This window comes from the organism of the source record quoted next, unplaced genomic scaffold (assembly GCF_019419815.1).
Source record: "Pyrus x bretschneideri cultivar Hongxiangsu unplaced genomic scaffold, Pyrus_bretschneideri_v1 Contig21, whole genome shotgun sequence".
NCBI lineage: Eukaryota > Viridiplantae > Streptophyta > Magnoliopsida > Rosales > Rosaceae > Pyrus > Pyrus x bretschneideri.
Genome location: NW_025999513.1, coordinates 6,015,481 through 6,028,118, shown reverse-complemented (window position 1 = coordinate 6,028,118; position 12,638 = coordinate 6,015,481). Strand labels below are relative to the sequence as shown.

The following is a 12,638-nucleotide window of genomic DNA, read 5'->3' as shown; positions in this document are numbered from 1 at the left end:
CATCATCATCATCAACTATATCTACATGCCATGTAGTTTCCATTGGGTTATATATGACTTTCATAGTTACCTCATATTTATTTGGATCCACATTCACAATACCATGTACTTTCTTCTGAAGTTCCACAAATATAATTTTATCTGAAACAAGTAATCCTCTCGTTTTGCAATTTTGCAATTTTTATACTGAGTTAGTCCACCTCCCACCATAGTTCACCAAAATTGTCAAACTAGACATTTTCATGAAAATAAGCAAAACAATAAAAAAATAAAAAATAAAATGACATAAACAGATAGTTGAAATAAACAAAACAGTACGCAAAACAGTAAGAAAAAGTAAAACTATATGCAAGCAAACATGTAATTGAATAAACAGATAGTTCCAATCACAAAGCCTAACAAAAAATATAAACTAATAAACTAATGTTGCACAAATTGTTTTGTATAAAAGGTTCTTAATATGTGATGAACTACTCCAGACAATACAAAAATCAAACTATCGTATCAAGCAAACAAAATGCAAAATGCCAAAAAAAAAAAAAGTGCTTCAACCATGTAAACAAAATTTGGGATACGATACTACTGCTTTAACCATGTAAAAAAAAGGCAGTAGGTCCATTTTGTAGGTTCTTATTATAATACGATTTTATTAACTATTGTACCAAAAATCTGCTTTAAACATGTTTGCCAGATTATGTTTGCATTCAGAAGGAAGAAACTACAAGATCAAAGAGACAACGTAGACAAGGAAAAATGTAAGAGAAGTAACCATCTATACTCACCGTCGTTTAGGGTTGCACAAGTCTCTATTGTATCCTACTAGCAGTCGATGCCTTCGTTCTCTTATGCACATGTCTTCACTGTTTCTTACGTCTAGGGTTTTGCCGTTAGGTTTTCTAATTCCGCATCTAATAGGGTTTTGGTTTTTAAGGTTTTTTTGTTTTTAAAATTGAGAGGTATTTGTATCTATTTAAGTGAGATTTTGAATATATTTAAAAGTTTTTATAAAAATTGACATATTTAAAATTAAAGGAAAACTAATGAAAAATATTTGAAATTTTTGAGTTTTAATTAAAATGACAAAAAAAATGTTGTAAGTGAATAGTACTATAAATGACTTTTTAAAGTAAAAATGTTATTTTCGTTAAAAGTAAACAATACCGAGTACTTCGTTAAAACTTCTTAAAATTAAAGGCTAATTTTTTGCTATTTATGATAAATTCTCTTATAAAATCCCGAAAAGGAAAAAAAATATATAATTTCTTTCAAACCCCGAATCAGGCCTGTAGGAACCCTTCTCTCTCCCTCAGTCCCCCCCTCAGAGAAGTCCAATTTCTAGGGTTTTCTGTTGCTCTCCTCCTCCGTCTCCGACCGATTGGGAGCACGATCAGTCCCTGTTAGACGTACTCAAATCATACGGCATGTCGCTGAGGCCGAGCGCGAGGACCGAGGTCCGCCGGAACCGCTACAAGGTGGCGGTGGACGCCGAGGAGGGACGTCGCAGGAGAGAGGACAACATGGTGGAGATCCGGAAGAGCAAGCGCGAAGAGAGCTTGCTGAAGAAGCGTCGCGAAGGCCTCCAAGCCCAGCAGTTCGCGCCATCTCTCCAGCCCTCAAATCTCGAGAAGAAGGTAATAGTTTTGCTAGGGATTTTTCGTCGCCGATCTCTTCAATTATGGATTTGAATGGATCCGACTTTAGCCATTTAGGGTTTTGATTTAATGTTTTGAGCAATAGGGTAAAATTCAACTTATTGGTACTCATGTGGGTTTGTATATGATTGCAGTTAGAGAGTCTTCCTGCCATGGTTGCTGGGGTTTGGTCTGACGACAACAATTTGCAGCTGGAGTCCACTACGCAGTTCAGAAAACTTCTTTCGATTGGTAATTTACGTGATTAAGATTTCTTTGAGTTGTTTCCTTTGTGTTTGTGTTTAATGTTTTTAGTGTACATGAAAAATTGGTAGTGTTGATTATAATCTTATTTTTTGAACTTGTAGAACGAAGCCCTCCGATTGAGGAAGTTATCCAATCTGGAGTGGTTCCTCGCTTTGTCGCGTTCCTCATGAGGGAGGATTTTCCACAACTTCAGGTTCGAATTGGTTTCTGTGTTGCATTGTTATTTATGATTGTCTGTGCTTTTGTTTATTTGTGTTGATGATTTATTTGATTTATTTGATTTTGTCTAGTTTGAGGCTGCTTGGGCTCTTACAAACATAGCGTCAGGAACCTCAGAGAACACCAAGGTGGTGATTGAGCAGGGGGCAGTCCCAATCTTTGTAAAGCTTCTTGCTTCTCCGAGTGATGATGTTAGGGAGCAGGTATACTTTAATACTTATTGGCTCTGTTTGTTGGTCAGTGTATTGATTGTAATTCACCACATAGAGTATACTGGGCTCTTTCTGAAATTTATTCTGAAATTGTAGGCTGTGTGGGCATTGGGAAATGTTGCTGGTGATTCCCCTAGATGCCGTGATCTTGTCCTCGGCAGTGGAGCCTTGATGCCGTTGCTGGCTCAGTTGAATGAGCATGCAAAGCTTTCAATGCTGAGAAATGCAACATGGACTCTGTCTAACTTTTGCAGGGGCAAGCCACAGCCTCCATTTGACCAGGTTTGTGTCTTGTGCTTTCCAAAATTTGGTATTCAAAAAAGCTGTTTGATTATTCTTCCGGATTTTTATTAGCTTTAGTGTCTCATTATTAGGTGAAGCCAGCACTTCCAGCTCTTGAACGTTTAGTTCATTCCAATGATGAAGAAGTCTTGACAGATGCCTGCTGGGCACTTTCATATCTCTCTGATGGTACGAATGACAAAATCCAAGCTGTGATTGAGGCAGGTGTCTGCGTCCGACTTGTGCAGCTCCTCTTGTGAGTGTTACACTCCTGATCTCTGTGCTTTTACTTCTCTCTTATGGCCCATGATGCTGATGGTTTGTTTTTTTTTGTTTCAGACATCCATCTCCTTCTGTTCTCATTCCGGCACTTCGCACTGTTGGTAATATTGTGACTGGAGATGATCTTCAGACTCAGGTATCAGGACCTTGAATTTGTTTTTCAATTACATTTTGATTACTTGTTTTATTTATGAAATATGTTTTAGAATCATATATTTATCGTTTTTAACTCAAGGCTATTACCTGATGCAGTTAAAACTAATTATCCTTTTACGTCAAAATAAGCATTTTTCAGTAATTTGAAATTATGGTAAACAGAGAACCTAATTGGAAAACAATGTCGGTCATGTCATACACATATTGGATGCTAGTGAACATGTCTACAGATTGTCTGAAAGTCTGAATAAACTTATTTACATCTTATGCGTGTTCAACATATGAATTTGAAGGATTTTTTGTTTTAGGTATAGACCATTATAATGACTTAATGAGAAAGAAATCCCTTTGTGGTTGAATCATGGTGATCGTTAGGCTATTAATTGTGCCCTAATTACTAATCTGACTTTACCATTATGTAATGTCATCTTTGCTGTCATCTCAACTTGCTATCCATTTTTTTTAATTTTTAATTTTATTTTTTACGATCATGACTCGCAATCGTTTTCTTCAGTGTATTATTAACAATGGTTCACTCCCATGCCTTCTGAGCCTGTTGACTCATAATCATAAAAAGAGCATCAAGAAAGAAGCTTGCTGGACAATCTCAAACATTACAGCTGGAAATAGGGATCAAATACAGGTAATCATTGTAAAATAGGTTATTGTATTGATTCTCCTCATCGCTAATATTGGCTACTGATGGCTTTACACTCTTATAGTATGTTCTCAGAGTATTCTTGTGTATTGTTTTATGCATGTTACAATATATCTCTTTTTTAGAATATTGGGGTTTTGCTGAGTGGACGTTTTAGCATTTCGTCAGTATCTACTATCCTAAGTTCTTAACATGACATGTCCAATCTAACATTGAGACTGATGGTTTTATTTTCCTAGTATCAACCTTTTCCGTTTAAGTTTGGGGGAAAAGTTCTTCATACTAGACTAGTCTATGAGAATCTCAGTTTATGTGGGAGCTTTAAGTAGATAATATGCTGCAAGTATGCAAAGGTTGATTGTTTCAATTATCATGTCTTATAGAAGTGACTCTTTTGAAAACCTATCCTTTGCAACTGTGTTCATGAAATTTTCTTATCCATGTTTTCTAAAAAATGACGCAGTCTGTAATTGAAGCTGGTTTGATCGGTCCTCTGGTCAACTTGCTTCAACATGCTGAGTTTGACATAAAGAAAGAAGCTGCATGGGCAATCTCAAATGCTACTTCTGGTGGAACTCCTGATCAAATCAAGTGAGTGATCTCTTAATTTCCTTCTCCAAGCCCTCTTGGTTCTCTAGTATGGGTTCATATTAAGTGTATTTTTTCTTTATGGTGTGTCAGGTACCTGGTTGGCGAAGGCTGTATAAAACCATTGTGTGATCTTCTTGTATGCCCTGATCCAAGGATCGTTACTGTCTGTTTAGAAGGGTTGGAGAACATTCTGAAGGTTGGGGAAGCTGAAAAAGCTGCGGGTAACAGTGGAGAAGTTAACTTGTATGCCCAGCTGATTGATGATGCTGAGGGTCTAGAAAAGATTGAAAATCTACAGAGTCACGACAACACTGAGATCTATGAGAAGTCTGTAAAAATTCTTGAGACATATTGGTTGGAGGAAGACGAAGAGACATTACCAGCAGGAGATGGTACCCAGCAAGGCTTCCGCTTTGAAGGGAATGAGGTTCAGGTTCCATCTGGTGGATTCAACTTTAGCTGAAGGTATGCAAAGCCCATCCAAGTTCGATGTTGTTTGGCATGTAACGATTGATGGTTATCCTAAACACGGTGACTGGTTCAACAAGTAATTGTCTCCCTGTTATTTACTGTTTTGGTTTCCGAAAATTGCAGGGGCTTTTAATTGAATGGAGCAGAAGTTCTGATGAGGGTCAAGTTTGGGGTCAAGTCTGGTCAAGTTGGAGTGGGTCGGCGGCATCTCTAGTGTCTGGTTTCAGTCTGGTCCGGCAACCATCGTGGTCAGAGATGCCAAGGGTGGGTCAGGTCAGTATATTCTACTATGACCGAATAAGAAGAGATTGAGTTGTGGCACATGACGTTTGGTCGGGAGGGGTCATCATCGCTGCCTCGTACCTTGAAATACTATGGAAGTGTCGTAGAGGCTCGTTGCTGCGTGAACAGGGCCCTTGAACGAATGTGCTGGTGAGGGTTTTCTTGAATGCAGCATTGAGTCCGATCTTTTTTTTTATAATTTGGAGTCGATGATTTGTTTTGCCTTGTCGAGTGAATATGGAATTGAACTCCTCATTTTCTGGTGTATTGCAAGGAAAATGATCAGGGGTGTTTTAGTAATATGACATTGTGATTATTGTATTATATTCTTTCCATATTTCCAACTTTTATAGCTTGGGCCTTGTTAGGTTTCACCTCTAGTTTTTTTGTTTTTGTTTTATTGTGTAGAACAAACAATATTATCAACACTAAGATGTGAGAGAGTGAATTAAACTTTACAATGGGTCAACTATAATAATTTGGTTTAGATTCGCCTTTGGTGAGAATCAAACACAAGTTCGTTTGCTTTCAAGTGAAGAGGAATACAATTAGATTGGAGTACGAAGTGTTGGTTTCACCTCTAGTTCGCAACTAGTTTCAGCGTCCTGCTGTCCACTTGGTTTTGTTAGATGATCTTTGAAGAATCTCGGTCTTTTATATAGACCCTTTGGGCCAGGGTATTAAATTTTTGGCTGCGATTTTATTTTATAAATAATAGTAAGGAGATTAAATTTTTTAAATTAAATGGCATACCTAATGATGTGTTGTTAATAAGAAATAATTACGAAAATCTAGACCAGCGAACCGATATTTTTACTGTGATTTTATTTTATAAATAATGGTAAGGAGATTAAATTTTTAAAATTAAATTGCATACCAAATGATATGTCGTTAATAAGAAATAATTACGTTAATCCACACTTGATTTATAATATATCATTTACAACCACATCATTTTCATCTATAAATTTAGTTTAAAACAAAATTAACCTCCTTTACATTACACTTATTTAATTATGACCCCTGCTTTTTTCTTTTTCTTTTTTATGTTTTTGTGGGCGTGTGAATTGTTGTGATGTTCTTTCCCTGCCTTTTTCAGAAGCCCAACTTTTCATTTTCTTGCAATTTGCACCAGACAAGAGCATAAAGAGAGCGACTGTTTGGGCTCGCTATTCAATAGTAAAAAACCTCTCTGAATTTGTCTGTATGGTAACATCATTGGGAATTTGAAGATTGACCTAGCCTAGCAGCACGCATGCTGATTCTGCAATATATAATTGGGATAATTACATTTTTACCTTTGTATTTTGAGGCAGGTAACAATTTGGGACATGTCTTTTGTAATAAGACAGTTTAGTACCATTAAGTTTCAGAATGTTATGCTACTGGTCTTCACTCAGTCAAACTATAAGCTAATGCTATTATTTTTAAACAATACAACACTCGGTAAGCTTATATTTTGCTTATATGAATATTAGATTAATGTCATATAAGTTATTATTCATCTTTATTAAAGTTGTTATTTGTTGTCCATATATAGCCTAGTGTTGATCTGTTTGTCATGTATACGGCTCTATGCAGGTAAGTAAAACATGGGTCAACTGTTAGACTAGACAAAAGTGTAGGAATTTGTAAAAGGTTACTAAACCTGTTCAATTATCTTAATAAATAGACCAAAACGTCACTAACCTTTGAACCAAGGTTCAATTTGATTAATAGCCTCGTGGTAACAGGGTTATCGAAAAATAATCTATGTAGCAAAAAAAAAAAAAAAAAAGGATTTAAATCTCTATGGTGAAGTCTGTTAGGAGTTAGGCTCAAAATTGAAAATGTCGTTAACTCTTTGTTAATTGTTAGCACATGAGACTCACATATGAGACTAAAATTATAAAGTTAGTCTCACATATAAGCCTCACATGCTAACAATTAACATAGAGTTTCGTTTTAACCTTATACATATGACTCACATGCTAATTATTAACAGAAAATTGACGAAATTTCAAATTTTAAATCTTAATCCTAACAAGCTTCACTACATGAGCTTATTAAATTCCTTTTAACCATATGAGCTTCCAACTTTCCTACCACCACGGAAAAAAACAGCAAGAAATGGAAATGAAGAGTTGGATAAAAAAAGTTGAAATTAGGATAGCAAGCAAGTGAATAGGGAAATGTGTGTGTGGTGTGGTCCAGGATTATCATTGGGTTGTGGTGGAAAGAAACAAAAGGTGGCCCATCACCAGGACCTCTCATTTTCCTTCGTAATATCATATAACATTTTATATTAAAATATTGTCTGTCTGGCAAATTTTTGTCTCTTGTTTCCTTCCTATCCATGGGAATTAGATCCTATTTGGATTTCCTCGCTGGGGATCCTGAAAATCAATGAATAATAATCGTTCATCAAAGATCATGCGGTTACAATTAAATATTTTTTTTATATTTAAAAAAATAAAGTAGTCTTATTTTGTATGAAAAATATAAATAAATAAAAAATTGTAACCGTACGATCTTTGATAAACGGTTAATATCCATTGATCTGCGAAATTCTAGGCGGGGATCCGGAGAGAATCTAATTCCCTATCTATGATCTATCTAATATCTATGCAAGCCTTGCCAACAGGGATCAAAAGAGGCCCTCTTTGGTCTTTTCCCTTCGTTTCATCCAATCTTTTTTATTGGTTTGTGATTAGTGTGAGTTTTGGTTTGTGATTAGTGTGGTAATGAGATGAGATTAAGAGGATAATAAAGCTCATCTTTTACGTGTGGCTTGAGGGAGCTTACTTGGTTTATCCACGGCCACTCGCCGACTTTGTTCAATAGTGACTAGTTCTAGAGTTTTCCCCATGCTTCTTCAAATTCCTCAACCCTTCACCAAAAACAAACAAAATTATGTATTGGGTTCCATGAGTAATGTTACGGATATCATATTTTTATATTACATTTTGTATAAAACGTAACATTACAAGTGATGCAAAAAACACATTTTTTAGCTCTAAATCACAATTTTCTTGCCATTGCTTTACCATTACCTTGAGAGAATTTTTCTTTTTTTACAATTGCAATTACCAACCATTGCAAGGAATTCAATTCTTACTGATTATTGCTCAATACCCAAGTGGACTTATAAAATTAATCATGATTAAGTGTATTGAGAACACGACCTCGTATACAGAGTATAATAATACAATTCATTTGAAACTTGAAAAAGAAATTTTCATTCAACTGTATTATAACACTTAGTGTAGCAGGCCGTGTTCTCAATATACTGAAAAATTTCTCTATTACTTGAGCTTGAGAAAATTTGTCAAAAGACTATATTTCAAATAAATTATCCCATAACTAGGTAATTAGTAACTCCCATCATAATTTAATATCCTTTGTAGCAAACAACGGGAAGAAAATTCAAATTCAAAAACTCATAGTAAATTAGAAACTAGAATTAGAAATGGCATCGAATGGCTTCCCGGCAATATTCAATTCACTTAACCTTAGTATATAAATTCAGTTTATATAATACAACAATAAATGGATGGAAAATTGAAGGGATCCCATTGAAATTAAATCCCAAAAAAGGAGGTGGCATGCTTTAAAATCAATTTTAATTTTAATTATTTATTTTTGGTAATCATCATTAATTTATTAAGTTTTATAGAAATTTGGATTTGCCGCCAACGAAAAACATGGTTTGAGACCCCCAATCTCAAAAGCAAGTTTGACCTATCCAACGGTGCAGAACCAACAATCTCTCTGACTCAGTCGTGACTCGCTCCCGCCACAATCTCACCACCTCATCCCCCTCTCTCTTTTCCACTTTAACCCAACAATAATTATTTTAATTTAACAAAAAAAAAAAAAATTTCCAAATCCCAAATCCAATTTCGGAATGTGGCGCCCTTTTTTTCCCCTCAATTCACCAACCTTTTGGCGCGGTTGCCTCCCGTTGGATCAAATGTGTGGTTTCTTCCACAACCGTGGGTATTTTTGTCATTTCCATTTACCCGGGCTAGGGTTTCGCGTCTCATTTATATAATGGGGCAATTTTCAGATCAGCTGCGCGGCGCGTTCGAGTGTGGGTCGGTTTGATTCCTCATTTTCCCTTCTCACTGCGCAGCTCTCTCTCTCACTACCTCTCTTCCTTTCTCTCTCTACCTTCTCTCACCGCATGTGAGTTCAGTCTGAGTATTTAGCCTCTTCATCCCAATCACCACACGCCTCCATTGCTAGCCTCCTCTGTTTTGCTTGCTTTATTTTTTCACTCTGCTTTTTCGAAAAGCTGCTATAAGCACTTTTGATCTCAGCTTCTGAGTTGTGATCGATCTCTTTCCTTCTTGTTCCTCTGTTTTTTCCGTAGCTTGGGTTCTCTGAGTCACTAAAGCTTCTTACTTGACCAGAAACCATTCGATCAAATTGATCGCGACCCAGTTCGATTTCCTACTCGTTCTCAACTGGGTTTGTCTCAGATCTTCATAACATCTCATACAGAATGTTGGATCCAAGCGATAAAGTGAGTTTATTTGATCCAGAGCTTTCATTTGATCTGGGTTTTTATATTTTGATCCGGATAGTTACTGATCGGATCGGGTTTCTGTGTTTTCTGCAGGGATCGGAGTCGGAGGAAATGACTATCAAAACCCCAGATGCCGGTTCCTCGGAGGAAGGCTTTAAGAAAACCTGCGCCGACTGTGGAACCTCCAAAACTCCTCTGTGGAGAGGCGGTCCGGCGGGCCCAAAGGTCATTTCACAACCCATAAGCCCTTGATTATGTTTTAAATTCCTCTTTTGGGTTTTGATCTGATTCGTGTATTGTTTGTGCTTTTCAGTCGCTTTGTAATGCGTGCGGGATCAGAAGCAGGAAGAAGAGGAGGGCTATTTTGGGATTAAACAAAGAAAACCCCAACGATAAAAAGGGCAAGAAGAACAAGCAGCTCCGCGACGGCTTGAAGCAGCGGCTGTTGGCTTTGGGAAGGGAGGTTTTGATGCAGCGATCGACGGTGGAGAGGCAGCAGAGGAAGCTCGGCGAGGAGGAACAAGCGGCGGTTCTGCTGATGGCCCTCTCATATGGCTCTGTCTATGCTTAGCCTATGTTAGGATTAATATTAAGCTATAAGTAATAAGTAATTAATTAGGGAGAAATGGCAATTCTAACCTCCATTTTTCAGTGTAATTTCACCCCCACTTCCTCCTGTTATCTTGTCTCTTTTATTAGTGGAAATTTACTTTGTTCTTTATTTTTGAGAGTGATCGAGCAAATGTAAGAATTTTGGAAGATCTTGTTCTAATTTTGCTGACATAATTCTACTAGCTTTGGTATTTGATGCTGTTTTCTCTCACTTTGTTATATGTGGATGTTGCAAGAATTTTTTGTCGCTTTCATGCTTGTTTCTCCTTTTGGCCCATCAACAAATACTAACCCACTAAAAAGGTGCAAAATGAAAGCTCTCTCGTACTGAATGGGAATGTTTTCCTGCAAATTTCCCTTTTTATTCTGTTTGGCAACTGAGAAAATTGGGTGAGAGTACAAGACTTTCGGTGGGAAATGAAATTTATGAACAAATAGAGGGAAATTCAGAAAAGGATTTGATCTTTTCTTGGTTTCTAGAGGGAGAATTAGATCGAGTAGAGGGAAAGTCGAAAGATTTTAGCATTTTTAGCAAGTGTTGACCGTTGATGAACATCTATGTGACTTTTCAGGAAGATGAAACAAGAAAGAAATGTCGATGTATAATTTAAACAAATCTAAGTTACGGGGCACGAGATTTGAACTTATAGTCAACTTGATAAAACATCCCGAACGAGCGCCTGTATATTAGTCAATTCGAAACCATTTAGTCTAAGGCTATCTCTAATGTTTTAGCCTAAAGTTAAAAGTTATAAAGTTATATTTGATTTCAAAGTTGTTTCATTTCTAATGCATATTTTAACCTTTAACTTTTAACTCTTATGCATTGGACATAATTTGAACACAAGCTAAAGTTTGTTTTATTTTTAATTTACTTCAAATCATGAACCACCATAACGCATACATTTTATTTTATGACATAAAAAACCATCATCGGAGTTTTCCTCGCCGATTCCACAAGTGCTTAACTAAGATCAAATTCATACTGTGATGAAGCTAATCGGGTTGAATGTACCTTGAATGAAAAGAAAGGTATGCATTTTATTGATAATTTTGTTACTAAATTTCAGCAAGACATAAGATTATGGCCAATGAATACATGCAAGGGTGCAACTCTTTGGAAGTAAAAATTGTAGCAATTTGAAATAAAATAGCCGTTAAGAATTTTGTGAGATGCCATTGAATCATGGCAGTAAATAAATAAAGCTGGCCATCAATATTTGAAATAATAATTTTTTTTTGTGTGTAATTCAATGACGATCCCACTTTAACGTGAGAGTTAAACTTCAATCAAATATGCATTGACACTTGACTTCAAAGTCATATATAGTCTCAAATTTTCAAGTGCACATGAGAGCGATTAAGTCAAATATGACTTTTAACTCTAAATTTTTTAACCCATTGGAGAAAGCCTAGATACCAAATTAATTAGATGGAAAAAGGTGATTAACAAAAAGTATGAAATGCAGTGTCATGCATGCATGTAATTACTAATTTAGGTTTGATCATGATTGTTATATGATGAAGAAGCAAGATCCTTGTAGCGCCATAACTATTGGTGAATAAGCCCTTTCTAGTCAGACTCATAATACAAAGACAGGAAATCAAAGGCTGGTCTTTTTCTTTCCAAAAGCTAAATCCTGCAGTAACTTGTTTTATATTGTGAGCCACCCTATCAAGCAACGCCGCCGTCACTGCACCTACACAAGCTGCATTTAATCCGCAATTACAACGTGAGATATGTTAACTTGTTTCATGTAAGTTTTTCTCTTGTAGATGAGTCAAAGCAATACTTTCCTTCTTATATCGTACATTTTGAATTGAAAACCGCGAATGCATACACAATGTATAAAGATTATGCGCTTGGGACGGTTTGATGTTGCCTAAAAATGTTCCAAGTTGACCACCTAGCTATTACGAGGAAGGAACGAAACGGTGAGAAATTTTGGATAAGTAGTTTTTAGTTTCGATTCGTAATGGAGCAAGAATGAAGTGGTGTGGGAGGAAGCAACGAAAAGGCGAGAAAAGAAAATATGCGTATGGATGAAATGGTGTGGAAGCATTTAGACTTAGTCTACTGAAGAGACAAAGGTATTTTTATCATTTTCGTTGTGCAGGTTGAAAAAAGAGAGGAGGAGGAACAGTAAAACGGGAGGCATTTCCGTCTTTAAATTGTACTTAGGAACAATGTTTTTCTCATTGCGCTTTACTATATATAATTTCCTTGTTTTGTGACATATGTCATGGTGGACATATATATAAGACTAAATCTATCAAAAGAATTAGTACAATATGCTTAAAGCTAAGCGCAGCAGCCAAATATGTTTCCCCGCTTTTATGTCAACACTATTATTTTAGACAACTTTGCTGCCAGATGGTGCATGGTTAACTTAATATTTAGGTACTCAATATTCTTATTTACTTTTTGTTGCGTATTTAGCAGACCTGCATAAATATTTTATGAT

General features: G+C 36.2%; 2 protein-coding genes across 2 annotated transcripts; both read left to right on the top strand.

The window, feature by feature from the left end:
• The first annotated feature begins 1,257 nt into the window (after window positions 1–1,257).
• On the top strand, window positions 1,258–5,425 carry LOC125477417 (importin subunit alpha-2). Its single transcript, XM_048584496.1, has 11 exons — window positions 1,258–1,631; window positions 1,787–1,883; window positions 2,000–2,091; window positions 2,189–2,320; window positions 2,426–2,611; window positions 2,704–2,867; window positions 2,951–3,029; window positions 3,564–3,692; window positions 4,171–4,298; window positions 4,389–4,763; window positions 4,893–5,425. The coding sequence occupies exons 1-10, from the start codon at window positions 1,422–1,424 to the stop codon at window positions 4,759–4,761; spliced, it is 1,590 nt and encodes a 529-aa protein (XP_048440453.1). The 5' UTR covers window positions 1,258–1,421; the 3' UTR covers window positions 4,762–4,763; window positions 4,893–5,425.
• A 3,715-nt stretch (window positions 5,426–9,140) lies between these two features.
• Window positions 9,141–10,364, top strand: LOC103959340 (GATA transcription factor 15). Its single transcript, XM_009371692.3, has 3 exons — window positions 9,141–9,558; window positions 9,655–9,786; window positions 9,875–10,364. Exons 1-3 carry the CDS (start codon window positions 9,538–9,540, stop codon window positions 10,130–10,132), a joined length of 411 nt encoding a protein of 136 aa, XP_009369967.2. The 5' UTR covers window positions 9,141–9,537; the 3' UTR covers window positions 10,133–10,364.
• Window positions 10,365–12,638: the final 2,274 nt, after the last annotated feature.